Here is a 22,318-nt window from a genome sequence, read left to right as displayed (position 1 = left end):
AACCCCTTGATCAGAGGATCTTGACCATTTATGGGGCTTTGCAGTGGTGTCACTGTCCTCACTTGAAGAGCTGGATCTTTGGGACCTGGGCTACTGTAGCTACAGAAGCAGTCTTCCTTCTCTGTCTTCTTTGTCTTTTTGAGGTGAAGGTTTGACAGATCTTACACTCCTTCACCTGATGTTGTGGGTAAAGGCAATATAGACGGTCTCTATGTGGGTCATCCACATGCAGCCTTTTTTTCCCACAGGACTTCTAGGGACGAAAAAGACCTTTTTTGGATGAATCAGACATTGTAGATGTAGTTAAGTTGATTCTCATCTGCAAAAGCTGAGCAGAGCTCAGCAAGACCCTTCACACGTGTGGACGAAAATCTGTGGGAATTAGCCTCTCTTAGGGCTGTTTTAGAGAGTGCTAGCACCAGATTGGTCATAGTTCAAGTTTGGTCCTTTTCCAAAAAGGACATAGATTGGCTATTAAACTGATGACCTACTGCCTTTATAGCCTATTATAACTCTTGCATACTGCTTTATTATGGCTCCATGGGACTCACACTTCAACTATGGGGAATGATTCAAGCATGTGAATCTATGAAAGATACCAATACTGGATAAATATGGCTTATACAATTGGTAAATCAATTGTAGTGACTGTGATGCATAGTGTTGATAATTTATAGTGACATACTATGCAGTTATGGGTTTTTCTGTACAATCTATAGGATTGTTTTCCCCACTGTTCAATGATGAGCCTCTATCTCTATACAACACATTGTTTATGGTGTAAAAGTACGGAAGCTGAGAACAGTAAAAAAAAAAAAAAAAACGAAAATAAAATGCTTAAATTATATGTACTATTCCTTTACAATGGTACAAATCTGTCATGCTTTATTGCCATGACTTTTTTCATTGCAGATTCTAAAACTTTACTGAGCAAATTTATAATTAGAAAGTATAACTTCTATTTATGTTTTTTCCTCTTACACAGAATAAAGGACCCATTTTTTGCAGTATTCTAGGTAATTATGTCTTTCTGCATTCATAATAAATATGTAAACAGAGCAAAGCAGACATTGGTGCTTATAGTATCACAGCAGTATAGACTAATGAACATAGTAATATATGCACAAGGGCACTTATACATGCACTAAACAGCCAAACAGACACTCATGCATACACTGACACAACTAGCCACACACTCTTGCATACAGTCACTCACCCAGTTACAAACGGATCCATATACTGACTCCCCAAGGACACACTGATACTTACACCAAGACATACAGGAACATAGCCAGGCATACACAGACACAACCAGGCACATACTAATGTATACACTAAAACTCAAATGCATACAGTCACACACCTAGGTACGCACTCATGCATACACTGACACAGCTAGGCACACATTGACACACCCAGTCACACACTAATGCATACTCTAACTTACCCGGGTACATACTGATGCATACACTGAGACACCCAGCCACACACTGATAAATACACGGACACACCCAGACACACAATGATTTTAAACATTACACATTCAAACAGACTCTGATGCATATGGTGACACACCCAGGCACACACCGATGCATACACTGACACACCCAGACACATTGATACTACAGTGAAACACCCAGGAAGAGACTCACACATAGACTAAGACACCCAGCCACGCACTCATGCATACACTGACACACCCAAGCACACCCTAGTTCATACACTGACACATCCAGGCACACAGTGATGCATATGCTGACACAACCAGGCACACAGTGATGCATACACTGACAGACCCAGGCACACAGTGATGCATACAGTGATACACCCAGGCACTAACTGACACGTACACTAACACACCCAGGCAGGCACTCATGCATACACTGACACACCCAAACACACACTCATGCATGTGCTGACAAACTCAGGCACACATTCACACATACAGTGACACACCCAGACATATCCTTATGCACATACTGGCACACCCAGGCATGGACTCATTTATACTCTAACACACACGGGTACACAGTGACACATATTGTGACACATCCAGGCACAAACTGATGCCAACACTTACATACCCTGGCACACAGCAATGTATACACTGACATGCTGAAACACTCACTGATGCATACATTGACACACCCAGGCAGACACTCATACATATACAGTTTGACTTGGCATCCTTGGCGTGGTCTCCCCTAACTTTGTGCCTTTGTTTCCCAGGTTGTTGACGTGTGCTGGACTCTGTTTTTGCTGTTTTTGTTACTCTGGGCACTTTACCACTGCTATCCAGTATAAAATGTGTTTTTAATTGGCTTTCCATGATTGGCATATTTGATTTACTGATAAGTCCCTAGTACAGTGCACTAGATGTGCCCAGTGTCGGTAAATCAAATGCTACTAGTGGGCCTGCAGCACTGGTTGTGTCACCCACATGAGTAGCCCAGCAAACATGTCTCAGACCTGTCACTGCAGTGTCTGTGTGTGCAGTTTTAAACTGCCAATTCGACTTGGCAAGTGTATCCACTTGCCACGCCTAAACCTTCCCTAAACCCCTAAGGTAGGCCCTAGGTAGCCCCCTGGGCAGGGTGCAGTGTATGTTTAAGGTAGGACATATACTAATGTGTTTTATATGTCCTGACAGTGAAATACTGCCAAATTCGTTTTTCACTCTTGCAAGGCCTATTTCTCTCATAGGTTAACATGGGGGCTGCCTTTAAATATGATTAAAGCGTATATTCCCTTTGGGAGCAGGTAGACATGTGGAGTGGTCTCTGAACTTACAATTTAAACATACATCTTTTAGTAACGTTGGTTTTGAGACTGTGTGTTTGAAAATGCCACTTTTAGAAAGTGGGCATTTTCTTGGTTAAACTATTCTGTGACTCTGCCTGTTTGTGGATTCCCTGTCTGGGTTAGTTTGGCAGTTGGGCTGTTTGCACCTCTCTCTAGACATTGACACAAAGGGAGCTGGGGTGTAGCCTGCATATCCCAATGAGCCATCTGTGCTAGGAGGGAGGGCAGGAGTGGTCATTTACACCTGAAAGGGCTGTGCCTGCCCTCACACAATGCAGTCTCCAACCCCCTGGTGTTTGTCTGAGGCCTGGCCTGGGCAAGGCAGGATCTCACAAACAAGAGAGACTTTCCTTTGAAGTAGGCCTACTTCAAAGGCCAAAATGGGTATAAGAAGGGCACCCAACCCCCTGAAAATTAGATCACTTCTGGAAATCAAGAGGAACCTCTGCCTGGAGAAGAGCTGAGGAGAAGTGCTGCCCTGCCTGTGACTGTGCTTTGTGGAGCTATCCTGCAGTTGCTGCTTCTGCTTGTGCAAGGGGACAAAGACTGGACTTTGTTGTGCATTCCTGATTGTGAAGAAATCTCCAAGGGCTTGTCCTGAGCTTGCCTTCTGTTGTTGAAGTCTCAGGGCCATCAAAGACTTCCCCTGCCAGCACTTGGACTCTCTGCTGAGACTCCTGCCCTGCAAAGTGGTGACCTATCCAGTTCTTGGGGCCTTGGAAGGTGAAGTTGGCGGACCAAGACTGAGAATTCACACACAGACCGCAGTGCGGGGAAAATGTTGACGCACCTTTCGAGACACAGCTGAGAAACGATGTACTGTCAGCTTAGCTGCTGAAATCTATGCTCCACCTGCATCGTGGCTGGAAGATCGACGGACGCGGCTGGAGAAACGACGCACAACACCCACTGACGGAAGCTGGTAACGTCACAACCCACATAGCGTTGTTTTGCTGATACCGTGCAGCAGGATTTTTGACGCAAACATAACTGGGCGCGGAAAAATTATGCAAAGCCTGCGTGAACCTGAGAAGAAAAACAACACACACCGACCCGACACTTGCAAGTTAGAAATCGACGCATCGCTGGCCTTTTCTGACGCACACTCGCCCATGTGGTGTTATTTTGACGCAACCCAGGTACTTTTTCACACTAACAGCATTAGCACTGTTTTCTAAAGGATTTAACACTCTTTTTGCTCTTTAATTCCTAACTTGACTTGTGTATGTTGTATTTTTCTAAACCTGTTCCGTGTCTTTTTGTAGTGTTTTCAATGAGTTACTGTTTGTGTTGTTACAAATACTTTACACCTAGACTCTGAAGTTAAGCCTGCCTGCTTGTGCCAAGCTACCAAGGGGGTGAGCCAGGGTTAACTGAGGATGATTCTCCTTTACCCTGACTAGAGTGAGGGTCATTGCTTGGGCAGGGGGTAACCTGACTGCCAACCAAAGACCCCATTTCTAACATATACTAATACACCTAGGCACACACTAATGGATACGCCGACATACCCAGGCACACATGCATGCATATACTCAAACACCCTCACACATATGCTAATAATAAAAACACAGACACAGTTCTTGTTTAAGTTAATGGAACAGTAGTAAACCATTTTTTTTTCTAGAAGGATTTTTGAAACTTTTTTTTTTTTTATTAAAAAATAAAAATAAACGGGCTCTGAAACAGTTGAGCATAACAAGAACAAAAAGCGACTACCTTCAATGATAAAAAACATTTTGCAAAAGTAAAAAAAAACAAAAAACTAGCATTTGTGGTTTCGCACAGCTGCAGAAAAATACAGAGTTACAGAGAACACATTTAGGGCAATTGGCATTCGACATTTGCTACAGTGTATTACCATTCTTGCCAATTCCAGACAAACAGCTGGGCATGGTAATCATGGAGGAGCATGATGGTTGTCCATGAGATCCAGTAGATGTTGAAGGATCTTCTCCAGCTGCCTTGTCCCGCATCATTTGGTTATATACTCTCTCGTGCATTGTTTTCAGGTGTTTCCACATGGAGCTCGTTCCATGCAAGTAATTTTTGGAGGTATCACGAAAGAGCTGTTTCCCACAGATGCTTCACTGGACAAATTTGGTGGTGACCTTCCTCTCCCCTGATGGTATACTGAAATGTTTACACATCTCACTCTCCTTTTTCGGAAGGGATGTCTTTTGTTCTTCTTTCATGCTGCTAACTTGAAAAGGTTTCTCCGCAGATGAAGCAGATGCTATTTCTGCACAAACAGCAGCCAATAAATAGCAAAAACAACAAGAGAAGTGGATCTGCCTTCTGTCTCCAAACAGGTCAAACCAGACAAAACTACTATAGGGTCTGGCTGCAACTATAGTAGGGTGGGGTCCTAATGCAGCCAATGAAATGAGAATGTTTGGCTGTGACATCAGGTGGATCCGTGGGTCCCGTCTGTAAATTTGTGAATTCGTGAAACATGTAAAATACACAAATATGTAGAAAAACAAATATAGGGTACATCATACAGTACATTACCAGGTAATGTAAAATCAAATCCAATAAGTACCAATATTTATACATTGGTGGTAATAAACATAATGTAGCTAATATATATGTATTTTTTTTTTTTTTTTTTATGTTGTCGGAGCCGGAATTGTGGATACATTCAGATCATATGATCAGATCAAAAACAATAGAGACCTGTTGAACCGTAAATCTGCTTTTTTTTTTTAAAGGAATAAAATTAATATAGTTACATTTTATGTTATCATGCTTTCTCCTTGCTCTTTCCCCTTTGTCCTCAGTTTTTTCCTTCCTTTTCCCTCATACTCATTGCTTTAATGTTTTTTTCGTCCATTTCTTGAGTACCCTTTCCATGTTTTTCCCTCGTCTTTGTTTTCTCATTGCTTTCTGCCCTGTATGTTGTGTGTTCTCTCCTTGCTTTCCAATTGTTTTCAATCCTTATTCCTTCCCTTGTTTCTCAGTGTTTTATCCTTGTTTTCATTGCTTTCTGCTTCCTTTTTCACTAATTTTCACTACTTTCTGTTTGCGGCCCCCCATTTTTTGAGTACTCTCTACTTTCTTTGTCCACATTTTAACTGCTTTCTCCTGGGTTTTCCCTCCATTTTTTGTGTGATTTTGCCTTACTTTTCCATCCTCCTCACTTGTTTTTATTTGCTTTTCCCCCATTTTTTTGTGAGACTACTCCTTCCTTTCTCTACGCTGAGATGGGTTTTTCCTTCTTTTTCTTCCTTTTTTGGTGAACCATCAGATTACTTTTCCCTCGTTTTCACTGCTTTCCCCTAGCTTTTCCTCATGATTTTCAGTGCCTTATTGCTTTTTTCTCATTTTAACTGCTTTCTCATTCCCTCCCCCCACCACTGTTTTTTTCTGACTACCCTCTCCTTGTTTTTTCCTTTCTCACAGGTTTCCCCTTGCTTTTTCCCATGTTTATGGTGTGCTCTGTTTCTATGGTTTTGTACGTTCGAAATGGCAGCCTAGCTATAACGTGTGTAATATGTAATATCATGTAAAATCTAAACCCACATGTCCTAATTTTTAAATTCAATGCATCCTCCCCTATGGGCAGTTAGGGCCTACCTTAGAGGTGACATATATATTACAAGCATTTGCAATGCAACGGGTCTCGCATTTGCTAGAGTTAGAGCTATTAGCGTTGTAAACTCCTAACCGGACTTTTCTTGCCACACAAATTGAAAGAAAAAAACAAGTGTGATCGCTATGTAAAACCCAGCAAGATTGCGCTGCTTGAAAATAAAAAGATAAAGTAGGCCGGAAACCATGCTGAAAACATGAACCCTTGTATATTTTCAATAGTTGGCTGGTGCGCTCGAAGAGGGCTAAACACCGGAAAAGGCATGACGTATGCATGCCTTTCACTAATGAAATCAAGCGGATTTTAAAAGGCAAGATCACGAACCAATGAAAGTGACAGACATGACATGGGCGTGGTGAAAAGCCCAACAAGAGATTACAACAGTGAAGGAGCGCTTGTGCGCTCGACCCTAAAAAGGTTTTAAGCCTGGCAAAAGGTTTATTTTGCTAGGTCGAATTGGCAGTTTAAAACTGCATTAAAGGCTGCAATAGCAGGCCTGAGACCTGTTTTAAACTGCTACTTAAGAGGATGGCCCATTAAGTGTTGCACGTCCACTAATAGCATTTAATTTACAGGCCCTGGGTATATCCATTACCACTTTACTTTTGACTTACAAGTAAAATAAATGTGCCAATCAAGTGTAGGCCAATTTTACCATGTTTAAGAGAGTGAGCACAAGCGTTTTAGAAGTGTGTAGTGTTCTTATGCTAACGAAAACAAATTAAGAATACAGGAGGGGTGAAGGCAAAGCGTTTGGGTAAAGACCACACCAATGATGCCAGGGCTAACATATACAAAGTTTAAAATGCAGTTATGGTTATTAAAAAACACTATTATGTAAGTTACTGTTATGAGCCCAATCTAAAACTAGCCATGCAAATCATAACTCCCACACCATATGGAATGAATCTGACCCCACCCTTAACGAAACAGATGCAATTGCTTATGTTGCAAATCATCCTACAGGTGAAGTTACATATCACATCACCTCTACCAATTTGGCAGGGATGACTGTGAATGTAGTATCATTATTGGTTTGAATATGTGCTGTTGTTTAATTATATTTCACTCTTAAGTGTTAGTTACTGGTATAAATATTGTGAGGTCATAAGCATTGCATTTGGTGCAGACCTGTTACCTACAGTAATGCCTACTTGTAAAATACCTGCATTTGTGTCTCTTCTGCAGGTTGGCCTGTGGTTGACTGCCCAAGTCTGCATAGCTGGTGCGCAAATTATTGATTGTGTTGCCAACCGTTATGTTTAGTGAGCATTTAATGCTTAAAAGGTCACATGCTTTAAAAAGAAAATAGGGTTAAAAAATTGATTTCAATGGACCTGGGTAAGAAAATGCACAGGTCGCACACAGATAGATTTCCAGTTGGATGCAACAAACCTGAGCTGATACCCATGTTCAAAGCCAAACATTCACATTTGTATTAACAATGGAGACACTTACCCTTTTCTCCATCAGAAATAAGGTCTCGTTCTCCTTTCTGAACAATTGTCAGATTTCCCATGGATTGGCTGAGTCTTAAAACACATCCGTCATGATCATTAGTATCAACAGGGTCTCTAATCTACAATACAAGAATTCAATAAAGAAATACACATCGTCACAATGAATAAAATACAATAATATAATTAATATATATTATATTTATATCATACACATTGCTAACAAAATTAGAAGGCATTGTCCTATTATAGGGTCAACAGAGCCAATATGCATGAGAACAATGAATAGATAAAGGAAAACCCCAGATTGAAAAACATCAAGTTGACTGTTCAGCCTATTCTACCACAACCTTTTTCAAAAAGAAATGTTTTAGATTTGTATTAATTTTACTTAGCTTGAAGAGATCTTCAAGTGTCAATCCAGGGCTTATAAGTATTTCAGAATATTAAAAAATGAAACCACTACATGCAGTTACCATGGGAACCAGTTGAAGTGATCAGTTTCCAAATTCAATGTGGGTTTACACAAATATTCCACTTTAACCTTTTCACTCTACAGTAATATTGCGTATTTAACAGTTGCTTTTTACTGGAGTAGTCTGTTAGAAGAACATAACAACTCTTGCAAGAATCCACAATTTTCTCACTGAACTTATATACACATAAATGTGCACTTCTAATCAGATTCCTCACCTTATGAATACCCTAGACACCGGACTGGAGCCACAGATTTCTCTCAGCATTGGTCCAGCGTGCTTGTAGATGGTGTCGTACGGCTCTGCATTGGCTTTGCCCAGTCCAGGAAGTGACACAGGAGCCACATATATGCACCAATCCTGGGTGCTGATGTCAGTTCCTTTCTTTCAACACTGTCAGATGCACATCCAGAGCTCGCTCCGTCAATGTTTTCTCATCTTGTTGATTAGGTTTTGTCAAAAGTGTCTCTCAGTATGCAAGGAAATACGTCCCCTTTGAATACTACAGGGTTCAAACCTTGTAGGGACTGGCAAAAAAAAAATCTCTCTGAGAGATCTCCACAAGGCATGTCTCTTGTGCATTGGTCTTCGCACAAATCCAAGTCTTGCGAGGACTGTGCCCAGATGAATCTCAAGGCGATTCGGCCCATGAAATCTAGCTCTGTCACTGAACACTATCGGAAGGTGCATAAATGCCAGTCCTGATTGATGTAGAAGATGTGGACCCGTTCTTATACTCGAGGCCGTTCCAGCAAACGTTCCTCTTCACCCTCCAAGTTGTCAGATAAATCTACATCTAAAAAGAAATATAAGAAGTCAAAGTGTTACTCCCCTTCTTCCCACTACTCTAGTCAGGAGAAGAAGCAAGGACGTCAAGGTGCCTCCTGATCTCGGTCCCAGTCCCCTACCCAAGAAACAGATTCCACAGCTTATCCTAAAGCAACCCGGATTTAGGGGTACAGCGGCAAAATGCAACAAGTAGAAGCCTTCATGGAAGTCATGATGTGCTTCTTTGGCAGACTTCTGGCTCCCCATGGCGAGCCTTTGGGCCTAAGAACCTGAGGAGGCCTCCACTCGGACAATCATCAGCAGATCAATCCCTAATGCACTCTGTGCCTCTTCTGACACCACTGTTGGGTATGCCCTGATGCCTAACCAACTGCAAATCTGGTGCCGCAATCTTTGCCAGTCCCTTGCGGACAAACGCCAGAGGAAGTACACAGTGTCTTATTGGACTCTGAAGCAAACCCAACACGACCTTGACCTTGACCGCAGTTGCACCAGCCACAATCTGTGGCAAAGCCAGAGCTTGACTCGAACTCTGCCTTAAGCTAGAATGCTCTACATTCCTTTTGCTTCAGATTCGGAACACAGTCAACAAGTTGAAGGATATAAAGGGAATGCTGCGTTCCATTATTATTTCAAGGGCCATCAGGTTCCACCCCATGCACCTCAGCAGAAGAATCATCTTTTTTTGCTGTGGTGATCAAGATGGGTTACTGAAGTTTTAGACGTACAACTCCCATCTCTAAGTAAAGCCTTAGGGGCATAGTTATGAGTCCTTCTCACGCTGCAGTTATGTCACTGTTTGTGACGCAATGGCAGCGCAAGCCTTGCAACCATATCAATGAGGTCACGCAAAGCCACTTTGCGATCCTTTGAATGGCTCACATCGCTGCACTGCCTTAGTCTGCGCAAAGGAGGCATTACATCGGAGTTGCTGTGGGTGTTCCCACATAACACCCATAGATTCGGACGTAACCCTGGATATACTAACCCTGGTAAACCTCAGGATGCACCAAATCCTATGCCTCCCCAAGGGAGGTGCCCTCATTTGTTCCTCATTCTATGTGTGCATGCAACGCAGACACCCTTGCGGGATGGAGCAATGGTGCCTGCATAGGTGCTAGGCAGCCAAACCAGGGCCCGCGCTTTCCTTTCCCTTTGACGCAAGGCAGTGCAGGTGACTTGCTACACTGCACTGTGCCAAATGTTCATACATTTGGGCCTAATTTCCTGATGCAAGTCCTACAACCTGGGCAGATTTCCATAGAACCACTTCTCCCTTTTAATGAAGCCCCCCACGGACACTGATGGGTATTTAGGCCAAACCTGGCTACTGCCCACCAGCCAAGAGACAGGTTGTCAGAAGACACAGGCATGTCCCTGGTTATCTTCCCTTCCTGATGCAACACTCTACACCTGAAAGCTTTGTGATCCGGTATCAACAGGGAGATAAAACCCTAACTAATTCCTTTCTACGCCTCCCGATAGGGAATCAAAGTGCATTTGTGTTTTCTCACCTCAGCTAGCTTCCCCCTCTGTTCAGTAAATGCCAGATGCCCTCTGGGACAACACTGGCATGTGTTGTGTGACATGCTAAGCAAGGTCTTGACAAAAGTGCCCACAGAATTTCACATCAACCTTGCGCTGATTACCCAAGACAGTCAAAGACATCACTGACTGCTTGGGAAGGTCAGTTGACACCACTGTGGTGCTTCGATGCCACACATAGATGAGATCCATGGGCTTCTCGAGTCATGTTCAGGTGTCACTAATGGACATTCCGTTTGAAGGTAACAGCCTCTTTGGATATAAAGCAGACTCAGCCCTGGAGCACTTCAAGGAAAACAGGGCCATAGCCCACTCCCTCGGCCCTATTGCGCTTGTGCACCAGTATCACTATCAGTTTAGCCTCTTTCAAGGCCCTGGAAGGGGCTTGGTGTAAAGACAATGCCAAGGTCCATCTCCATTGAAAAAGACCACCCCCAGTGCTTTTGAGGACGGGGGCAGGGCTCTGGCCAACAAATTCCAGGCTCTTACAGACAACACACTTTTTAATTCCCCAACAAACCACTTGAATTTGTCCTCTGTGGCACATGTCCATCGTGTTGGAAAGCAGGATAAGTTATTACTTCCAAGGGTGGCAGAGCATCACATCCGACAGGTGGATGCTTCAAATAGTCCAGCAAGGTGATGCCCTACCATTTCTTTCAGATCTGAGGTATATTCTACCTTCATCAGCATGGCTTTGAAATGACCATTGGTCTGTTTTGCAGCAGGAAGGAAGGCTCGCTTGAACAAAGAAGACACCAAAAGGATCACAGCATCAGAGATAGGGACTGTTTGCCTGTTCCATTATTTGCTGGTACAAAAGAAAGACACAGGCGCCACCATCCTGTTTTCCACCTTCACCCTCATTTTTTTCTTTAAAAAAAAAAAAAAAAAAAAGACAACAACAAATTCAAGATGCTCACATTGGCCAAAGTCCCATCTAAACCTGCATCCAGAAGAATGAATGGTGGTGCTACCGTCCCATAGGAATTACATGTGGTTCAGGCTGGGCCAGGAGCATTTGCAGTTTTCCACACTCCCCTTCAGCCTGACCAGTGGCTCCTTGGGTGTTCATGAAAGTGATGGTGGTTGTTGTAGCCCTTTTCTGGAAGTTAGGCATACCAGTCTTCCCTTTCCTCAATTACAGGCGGCTTACCACAGTCTGGCATAAACCATCTCTAGTTGACGACAACCCTCCCAACAGATTTGGGGTTCTCAATCAATGTGCCCAAGTAATGCTCGACTCCTTCACAGAGGCTTCTGTTCATCTGACCCGCTCTGGTTACAGTGCAATTTGGAACCTGTCCTACAGATCAATGAGCCACGTATATTCGCTCTATGATCCAGATGTTTCAGCCTCCTAGGTCTCAATGAGAGTGGCTCTGAGAACTCTTAGCCTCCTGCATCCTGCTAGTTGACTATGCCAGAAGGCAAAATTGGGCTCTGTAGTAGGATCTTTAGTCTCAGTGGACTGAGCACCTAGGGAACCTGTCAGATTCCATCCAGATTTCTGAGGAGATTACAAAAGACCCGCAGAGGTAGGGGGCATGGCCTGTAGCTGATGAAATGAGACACGGTTCTCTGAGCTCCCAGTGGGGTCCCTGCACCTGACCTTATCCTGCCGGCATCCAGCACTCCTGGGGGTCACTGACCCCTAATCCTGGCTCATATAAGCTGTAGACCTCTCCCTGTGACCCGCACTCTGATGAAAATGACCTACCGCCGCCGCAATCTCTCAGCGACAAAGGCCGTGCTGGGCAGTTCTAAGATGGTGGGCTACCGGCAGTGAAGAAATGTTGATCGCGCCTTGAACTATACTAGGCGCTGGGACGGGGCGGGCCCTGATGCGGCAGTGCTGAACGTGTGCACCAGAGCTGTGAAGATCCTGTACCTCTGCCAGAGCAGAGAAAGTGGCAGCTATGGCCTAGATGCCATTGGCAGCCCTTATCTATCTGGCCCTGCCTTGCTTTTGCCGCTTACTACCACAAGAGCGAGGCCTACTGCAAGCCGCTACACCGAGGTTCGACCCTGAGAAGGACTGAGCCTCGCTGGTCCCCTTGGAATCCTGCCCTGCATTCCTCACCCCAAAAGTCCCCACTGTGGGTTTTAGGATGTCCAGCCCTGCCCGGACCGGTCCTCAAGCTTGTGCGCATTGCAGAAGAACCACTCGACTTGGAGAGGTAGCAGTGGTACTCTACGTCAACTGCCATTATGGCCCATGACTGAGGCCTGACGCTGCTATCCTAGGGCCACAATGTATGAATGGCAGACTCCTGCACCTGACACAAGAGCATTAGGGCCTCTGAGACTTTGATTGGCACACCTAAAAGTGAGTAGCAGGGTGTGGGGGAGAGGGGGTATAGTGGGGAGACACCAATGGCACACCTGACTGCGAAGGAGCTAAGGGAGGCTGCCCTTTGACTGTTTATAGGGCCCCTCCCACAGACGTTTGGCATTAGTTACCCTAGGGGGCACTATAGACCATCACCCACAGGAACCCTGCTCTGAGCCTGCACTACTTTTGACCAGTTATCTCCACACTGCTCAAGGTGATCACGGGGCAAAGCAGACTCCTAGTGCCAGAGAGGGGGGTCCCCCCATTGGACATTGAAGTATTATCGGCGATACATTGCCAGACCGCCCACGTGTGCTGGAACATACCAGTCTCCCATGCGCTCTGCTTTATACCACCTGCACCTCTTGTGGCAACCCTCGCTGTGACAGCAATGGGTCCTTGGAGGCCGGGCGTGTGCCCACCCTACAATAGTTGCGACAATGACGTGTAAACTACAGAGACTACCTGGCCCCCCAACTACTTTGCGCACTTACCTCATCATACCTCGCTCTACCCGGGGGAAGGATACCCAGAACCATGAGGCACATGTTGCATCTCCAGATGGTGCTTGCGCAACTGGTAACCCTATGCTGGCCCCACAAGACAAACTAGACTCTATCCTCCTGGCCATTAAGGATACCAAAGAAACCCTTGAACAAAAGACTGACAGTGGTATTGGCTTGCTCCAGGCAGATCATTGCAGGCTGGGGGAACATATTACAGCAACTGAACTCACACTGCAAGAACTGACACCTGTGACTAAAGCCTTTTCTTCGCAGATGCACAACGCCCTGGGGCAAATCCAGATTCTTGAGGCCCAAGCTGAAGATGCCAAGGGCAGTTCACGCAGGAACAATATACGGGTGGTGGGCATGCCAGAGATGATGGAAGGTGAGGACATGATAAACTTCTTGGAAACATGGTTGCGAAAGGTGGCTCCTGAAAGCTTATCCCCCTTCTTTGAATTCAAAAGGGCTCACAGAGTGCCAGCCCTCACATCACCTTCTGGCAATCTACCACAACCAATGGTGGCTCATCGCCACCATTTTAGAGACAGGGACCATATCTTACGCTGCACCAGGAACACTGGGGAACCCATGATGGATAATAGACAGTTACTGCTATTTTGTGACTTTACTGTTGCTATTCAAAAGCGAGAGCCTCATTTCTGTAAGCTAAACAAAAACTCCGGGACCTTAATATCCAGTATGCCATGCTCTACCCTGCCAGACTGCGGGTCATTACCAAACAGGGCTCAAAGGTCTTCCTGGAAGCAGAGGAGGTGTGGAGTAGGCTCGACTTGACCCATGAGGGAAGTAGTCATCCCGCCAGCCCAGAAGCAGGCCTCGGAATAGGCGGGGAAAAGATGGAGTCCCATCCTTCGATCAAATACATAAGTGCCGAAGTGCCATGGAAATGGTTGCTAAACTCAAGATACCTAGCCAAGGACATCTCACACTTAAGAAGACAACCTCATCTAGTGAATCTGATGTGGGCTTAAGCTATTCTGATCTAGCAGCAAAGCTGGGCCCTGCTGGAGAACAAACCAAAACAGCAGAACTTCCCAGCTGATGTCCTGGACCCCTAGTCATATTCCTTTACCTCCATGATTATATTTTTCCATGCTCTGTCTCTCCTCCTGACTTCCTACGTTCTCGGTCATTGTGTTCCAATTATTTCACTGGTTGATATATATGCATACAGAGAGTCAAGAGAGGTGGGAAACTGCCCCCACCCACTCCTCATTTTACCCAGTTTCAGTAACCCGCGCAATCACAGAGGTATCATCATTACATTCACCTGGGCTGTGCGAGGGGTAACCCGCTGGGGCTCTCAAACCCTGTGTGGGGTGCTATACCTCACTTCTGCTGTCCCGCAAGTTAATAAGTACGTGTAACTTTGACCTACGGAATCACTTAGTTAAGTGTTCGTTTTCTTAGTTTGGATGGCGGGATGTTACCTTACTGTCCTGGAGCAGGCGTGTTGGGAAGTATTAATTGTTTTGCTACCTTCGGCTGCTCACAATTAAAGGAGCATTTCTGGATAAGCACAGAGGCATTTTTATCAGTAATGACACTGGATCCCTACTCACCAGGACGTACTTTATTCTGAACTCCATGTCCGTACAAGAGAGTCTCCTTTGGTACCGCGGTTGAGCCTGCTGGGTCAGTACCATCTTAACCTGATTGGATAGACTGGCCGATGATGAAAAATGCTACTATTGTGCAAAATATGTCCACCCGTAGGAGTAGGGTTGACATCTGGAATAGCAGAGATTTGTAGCTTACTCTTACTTATGTGGAATTGCTCCCCCCCCTCCTTGGGTTGGTTGGACTTTCACTACTTCCTAACTGGGGATGATTGTAACACTTATACATTTCTCACTTGGAATGTCAGGGGTCTCCATAGTATGCATAAACGATACAAGATGTTAAGTGGATCTGAAAAGCAAAGGGATCCATATCGCCTTGCTGCAAAATACTAATTTAAATGCTGTGGAGGGTGCAGCACTGTGTAAGAGGTGGCGAGGTTTACGTGCATAAACTGTCTATTCGGATCTTGCACAAGGGACATTTATTTGGGTGATTCATGGGGTCCAGCTCCAGCTTTACAATAGCCTGGTGGATGTGGACTGGAGGTACTCAGCACTTATGGGCCGCTTGAATGGCTGCAATATCTCCCTGGTCAATTTATACACCCACAACTCAGACCAGGCTCTGTTTCTGGATGCGCTGTCCCGTGTGATGACCCTGCCATTGCCACACACCCTCATAGTTGGTGGGTACTTTAACTGTGTTGCTAAAATTGATCTAGATCACTCGTACCTCCCACTCTGAGACTCCCTTGCACTCTGACTGGCCCAGAGATTTGCTACCTGGCAGGTCCACTGGGGTCTACTTGATGGCTGGCGACACTGCCATCCAATGAGGCAGAACTACTCATTTCACTCAACTATACATTCAATGCATGTGAGGCTTGACTTCTTCCTTTGCTCCCCTGATGTTTTAGCTGCTCTGTAATCTGTTGAACACTACCTGCACATTATCCGATCACAATCCTCTGCTGATGACGTTGAAATGGGGGAGGGCACGCACTTGTATTCCTAGCTGGGGATTAAAGACTGTGACATTGGGAGACTCTGTGTTTCAGTACTTGATCTGGGAAGGAATCCAGAGCTATTTCGAGGAGAATACTGGTATAACCTCTTCCCCTCTGGTGGAATGGTAGGCCTTCAAGTTCGTTCTCTGGGGGAGTTGTCTTTCTGAATCAGTTGGTGTATGGAAGTCGCTACTTCAGGATATTATCATCCACAAATGGACTCTTAGGGATCTTAAATGTCGGGGCACAGAGCACCCGAAATTGCAACGCAACCTGTTAGAGGCCAGGGAAATGTTTGCGGAACAGGTGGAGTGTCTCTGCTGCTTGGATTGCAAGGCCTATATGGAACAGGTGCAAACTGAGGGAGACAGATCAAGCATACTGTTGGCCTGCCTGGCCGACCCCTCCTGTCGCGGATCCCCAATCCCGGAACTAATTACCCCAGATAACACTCTCTTCTACACACACAGAGACAATAGTGACTCCTTTGCAGATTTCTATACCCGGCTGTATGCAGCTCGACTGTTTCCACCAGACGGTAAAATACAGGAGTGGCTCACCAATCAACCATGGCGTGGTTTAACCCTGGAAGATCTAGAGTCATTGAGAGGGGATATCTCTGAGGTGGAGATCTGGGCTGAGATCTACTTCATGGCTGCGGGAAGGTCCCAGGAACAGATGGCCTGCCAGTGGAGTTCTACTCTAACTACCCTGACCTTCTTGCCCCCACTTAGAAGACTTATATAAAGCAGCACTTACTGCCACAGGCCCATAGCTACATTATGTGAGGCCCTCATCGTTCTCCTGCTTAAACCTGGGAAGCTTGCCACAGACTGTTCAACACGCCTGCTCTTATCTATGCTTAATGTGTATTATAAAAGTTTAAGCTAGATGTTAGCACAACACCTGCTCCCCTCTATGACCAAATTGATCCACTCTGACCAATTTGGTTTCATACCTGGCCGCTTCACAGCTCTTAATATCCGGCAAGTCTTGGAACTTCTCAGGGAGGGTGTGAGACTCCCAGGCCGGGCAGGATGCATGTTTGTTGCTATAGAGAAAGACACTGACAGCATAGACTGGAGCATTCTCAGTGTGGTTATGCTTCACTTAGGGCTTGGCCCTCGATTTGTGGTCTGGACTTTTCTGTTATACTCCGATCCTGTAGCCAGGATATGCACTGGAGGCACAATCTCTAATCAGTGTATGGTGGGCTGGGGGCACCAGGCAGGGTTTCCTGTTGTTGCCTTTGCTTTTCGCTCCTTGCCTTTGGGCCATTGGCCTGCAGGACGTGCAGTGACTTACCGTTTCCAGGGGTGCACACCGGGGATGTGAACCACTATATTTCCCTCTATGTAGATGATTTGGTGCTCTTTCTTCATGATCTGCACATGGAAATAGTGGAACGGCTCATCTCCTTTAGTCTTTTAGGGTGGCCTCCAGCCTTAAGGTAAACTGGCTTAAAACAATTCTATTCCCAAAGAGCAACAATATGGAGAGACCACCCCACCAGAGCTGGAGGGCATGCAGTGGGAACTAACAGTGGTGCTCTATCTGGGAGTGCTGATCTATTTTTCTGACCACGACCTATTTGAAGGAAACACTCCGGCGGCAGTCACGGCCCTGAGCCTCAGTGTAAAATTCTGGAAGACCCTCCCCCTTTCTGTTGCAGGCTGCATAGCAGTGGCTAAGATGGTGGTGCTTCCACGGCTCTTGTACTTCTTTAAGGTGCTCCCCTTGGTGATCCCATGTGCATCGTTCTGTGAACTGGATTCCACCCTTGTTGATCTTATCTGGAACACGGGTCGTCTCAATATAGCCGTAATTAAACTGCAACACACAACAACGGATGAATGCACCTAACTTTTATCTACACTATTTAGCAGCCCAATTAAAATGGTGCATGGGCTGGTTTCTGGGTGAGATGCTCTGGGGTTACTGCACCTGCCTGATCCTCCTGGCTTGTAGCAGCTTTGGGCTCTCCTACTTAACCAGAAACCCATTCATTGCCCACAAAGTTCATTATGACTTAACTGTTCTATGCTCATACTGGAATGTGAGCTCTTACTAGGGGGCCCACATGGTCACCATATTCTCCAATCAGCTACTGGAATGGGAGGCAGCAGGAGTGGAAACACTACGCATGTTGTATAGCGATGGTACACTACGACCTTTTGAAAACCTATGTGCTATTATTTTATCTCTGCAGAGCGTACCCTGACATCTGCTGTACGAACGATCTGAGGTGGCTGCTGCATGGAATCAGAGTTGCTTCCCAGTTGTTGCTTTCTCTGCAACACATCCATTACTAGTCACCTGGTTTCAGGCCTGTATGTGATGCTGGGAGATGATGCCTGTGCCCCTCTGGCGGTGTTGCGGGATAGAAGGGAGGAAGACATGGGATCACCTATTTCGAAGGTGATTGGATATTTATGTGGAGGATGGCCACCCAAAATCTCCCTCAATGCTTATTTAAAATTATTTAATTATTATGTTCTCCACCGAGCGTACCTCACCCCCTTGAAACTTAGTGTATATTCCCACCCCCTCCCAACTGCCTGCATTGCCACGTTTCCTCAAGGGACTTTCTCCATATGGTATGGGGCTGCCCAACTTACCCATTACTGGTACACAGTGGTACAATTGTTGGTCGATGCCACTGACTGTGCCCTGACCCCTTCTCCCTGGTTCTGTCTCTTGGATATTTACCTCCACCACGCTAAGTATAATGTCTCCAACCGCTTTCTCAACCTGCCTTGTTGTTGGCCAAGCGTTGAATTACTATGATGTGGAAGAGCACCGAGTGTCCTTGGATTGAAGGTTGGCAAACTGATGTGTTGAAATGGGTAACACAGGAGGGTATGGCTCTGCTCTGAGAGGCCCACCAAGAATGGCGTCCTATGAAATATGCAAGGGCCTGGGACACGATTCTCTGAGACTTTCAGGGGGATATGAATGAGGATTCCGATGACTCCTTGGACTGCTGATTACAATAGACTCAATGAAGCCTAGTGCTAAGATGCCCACCACTGACTATCACTTTACCCTTGCTACATCATACTTTACAGTCCTGCTCCCACTGCTGAATACCATTCACAAACTACCTAGCTCTAGATTCAGCACTTACCACAAGGGGAGTGGGGGGGATCCAATGAGGAGGGAGAGGGGTTTAGAGGGGTATGTAGGTCATACTGCAGATGGGTGATGTACGGTTTCTTTATTTGATGCCTCTTTTTGTATTTGCTTATAATTATTGTCTCCTTTTGGCTCACATATTATACAAGTTGTAATGAGATGAGTGCTGTTTGCATATGTACCTGCATTATTTAAATTGATATGGAGAGGACATATATAATTTGCATGGGTGTTGACATTCATCACTGGTGTTTAAGACCTAATCCAATAGGAGGATGAACATTATGAGAAGCGCCACACTATGCCATATACATTGGCATTGGATGTACTGTTTTACTATACATCAATAAAAAAATTGAAAAAATATCCCCAGAGGTGGACTCAACTGCAATTAGATCGGCAACAGACCTCTCTCCCTGCTCTGCCCAGAGTTGAGGTTGGTGACGATACGTCACTTTTGGATTGGGGAGGTCATCAGGGGGAGTTGGAGATCAGAGTACTCTGGTCTCTAGCCTCCTCATCAATCTGTAGGAATTGTGGGCTATTCGCTTACCGCAGAAGGCCTTCCTACTATCTATCAAAGGGAGGCTGAGTTGCTCATGGGTAACAGGACCGCCATGTGGTATTGAACAAGGAGGGCGACGAGTCCTGTGCCAGGAGGCCCTGCACCTCTGCAACTGGATGAGTAAGCAGAGCATCTCACTGATCTTGATCCACCTGGCACGATCTTTAAACACCAGGGCAGACAAAATCCGATGGTGATGCCTTGCCACATGCAGAGGTGGCTCAGGGTGTCTTCCGGCAATGGGGAGAGCCCGTGTTAGATCTCTGTGCCTCCGTCGAATACCAAGGAGGCTCTCACCCGGAGACTCATCCTGCCTAGAGTGGTGCATGGGACTCTTGTATGCCTTCCCACCCCTTTCCATCCTGCCCCAAGTTCTGATGAAGATCAGGAGCAAGCAAGCCTAAGTCATCCTTGTAGCTTTGAATTGATCCAGGAGTATGGGGTACCTGTTTTTTTCTGGCCAAGAACTCCTCCAGTCAGGCTGCTACTTCAGAAGGATTTACTATTACAGCAGCAGAACAGGGTCCCTCACCCGAGCCTGCACATTCTACACATCTATGCGGGGAGATTGAGCAGCAACTGCTTTCTATCCCCCCTCTCCCCCACTTCCGGAGTAGTGGATGTCAACTTAGCAACCTGGCATCCATCTACAAAATCTGTTTACATTTGGATGAGTTTTGTGGCCTGGTGCAATTCCTGCTGCCACACAGACCCATTATAAGCAAAGATGTCCAGTGTTCTGCTTTTTGTGTAATCTTTGACCCCACAAGGGCTTCCTGTGGGCACAGTTAAAGGTTGTCAGCCCTCTCGCCTTTTCAGGCTTACTGAACCAAGTGTCCTTTTTTATATCATCTGTTGAGATGCGTTTCCTACAAAAACCTTTTTAATGCTCCAGCGGGACCTGAATTTGATGCTCACTTTCCTGATGTGTACTTCATTTCAACTGATGAACTGAGCTGTCCTTTGCATCTACTGTCACAATGTGTCTTCTGTCAAAACAGTCTACCTCACAGAGATCTCAGTTTATCAGCTGAATGAATGATAAGCTCTGTCCGTGGAGATACTGGTGTTGAAGACTAGACCAGCGTATTAGATAAAAGTTGTGACGCCCTTTCATGTTGGACAACCCATCACTATTCTGGCATGTTTTGCTCTGCCACACCCCTAGAAAAAGGAGGAGAGACTCCCCTGCTTGGACAACAAAAGATCTTAGAGCTTTTATATTGATAGTACCAGAGTCCCATAAAGAGGATGATTAGCTCTTCGTGGCATTTGTTGGGGCAAAAAAGTGTAAGGCAGTGCAGAAAATGGTCCTATCAAGCTGGGAAGTCCTCTGCATTAAGATCTGCTACACACTGTTCAAGAAGCAGCTGCCACCAAAAATCCTGAGTGCTCATTCAACCAGAGCCAATGCTGCTACCATGGCCTTAGCATGTGGAGTTCCTGTTCTGAACATCAGTCAAGCGACAATGTGGCCATCATTTCATATGTTCACAAAGCCATACTACCTTGATAGCCAAATCTAGCGGGAAGGGCACTTTGCCCATTCAGTCCTGCAGGACTGTCAGGTTTAAGCCACTCCACAGACTCACCTTTGGAAGAACTAACCTGGTATCTATTCAAAAGGTGAGGAATCTGTGGTTATAAGTATCCATAGGAGGAACAAGTTACTTACGTTTGGTAACGCTCTTTCTGGTATATACTCCTTCTAACAGCAGATTCCTCACTGCCCTTCCTCCAACCCATTCTGTAGAATGGACTCTTTTCACCCTCCCCAGAAAGATTCCATCGTAGGTATCTGCACAATGTCACATTTGATCAGTTAGTAAGCTCCACAATCGATGGTGCAGACAGAGTCCAGAAAGAAACGGACGCCAGTGTGCATGGCTAGTGTGTACATCACTTCTGGGGCAGGGTGAAGCTGACATGGAGCCACACAATGCCAGCTACCAGCATACAGGAGCAATGCTGAGAACAATCTCTGGATCTAGTCCAGTACTAGGAGGTATTCAAAAGGTGAGAAATCTGAAATGAGCTGAGAAATATTGCAGGTGCAGACCACCTACTCCTGTCATCTTGACAGAAGTCATGATTACTATAGCATCCAGAACTTCCTTTCTTCTGAGAGGCTGCTTAGAGCTTCCCTTTGTCCTTAGTCATTAAACTGATTACTGAACAACCCAAAGGTGAACTATCCCTTCGAAATGTGTATTTTCTTCATTCCGTGCTAGTCCATTCTCCATTTGCACTAGAAGCAATTCTTAAAATGTGCATTAACAAACGGGAGCCGAAAGGTGTTTTCTTTTGTAACAAAAAGTGATAGTAACATTCACTCACCACAGCTTCATACAGTCTGCTAAACTCTATAACATTAGGAGTGAGGATTGCTTGTTTGTAGCCTTGAATGATGGAGGGTTCTTGGGCAATCAGCCACAGGCCATCCTGCAGAAGGGACAGAAATGCAGATATTTTACATTTTACAAGCAGCCATTACTGTAGGTAAAAATGAAATGTACCAAC

At 45.4% G+C, this 22,318-nt stretch overlaps 1 protein-coding gene across 5 annotated transcripts in view; it reads right to left on the bottom strand.

Annotated features, from left to right (window-relative positions):
• NAXD (NAD(P)HX dehydratase) overlaps positions 1-22,318 on the bottom strand; it is a 359,272-nt gene that overhangs the window by 73,464 nt on the left and 263,490 nt on the right. For all 5 annotated transcript variants that reach the window (XM_069205114.1, XM_069205117.1, XM_069205115.1 and 2 more), the window contains 2 exons: positions 22,136-22,240; positions 7,856-7,976 (listed from right to left, as the gene is read on the bottom strand). In XM_069205114.1, the coding sequence (XP_069061215.1) occupies positions 7,856-7,976; positions 22,136-22,240 (226 nt within the window). The remainder of the gene's footprint in view (positions 1-7,855; positions 7,977-22,135; positions 22,241-22,318) is intronic.

The sequence above is a fragment of the Pleurodeles waltl genome, chromosome 8 (assembly GCF_031143425.1).
Source record: "Pleurodeles waltl isolate 20211129_DDA chromosome 8, aPleWal1.hap1.20221129, whole genome shotgun sequence".
Classification (NCBI taxonomy): Eukaryota; Metazoa; Chordata; class Amphibia; order Caudata; family Salamandridae; genus Pleurodeles; species Pleurodeles waltl.
This window is presented reverse-complemented; position numbering and strand designations above follow the sequence as displayed.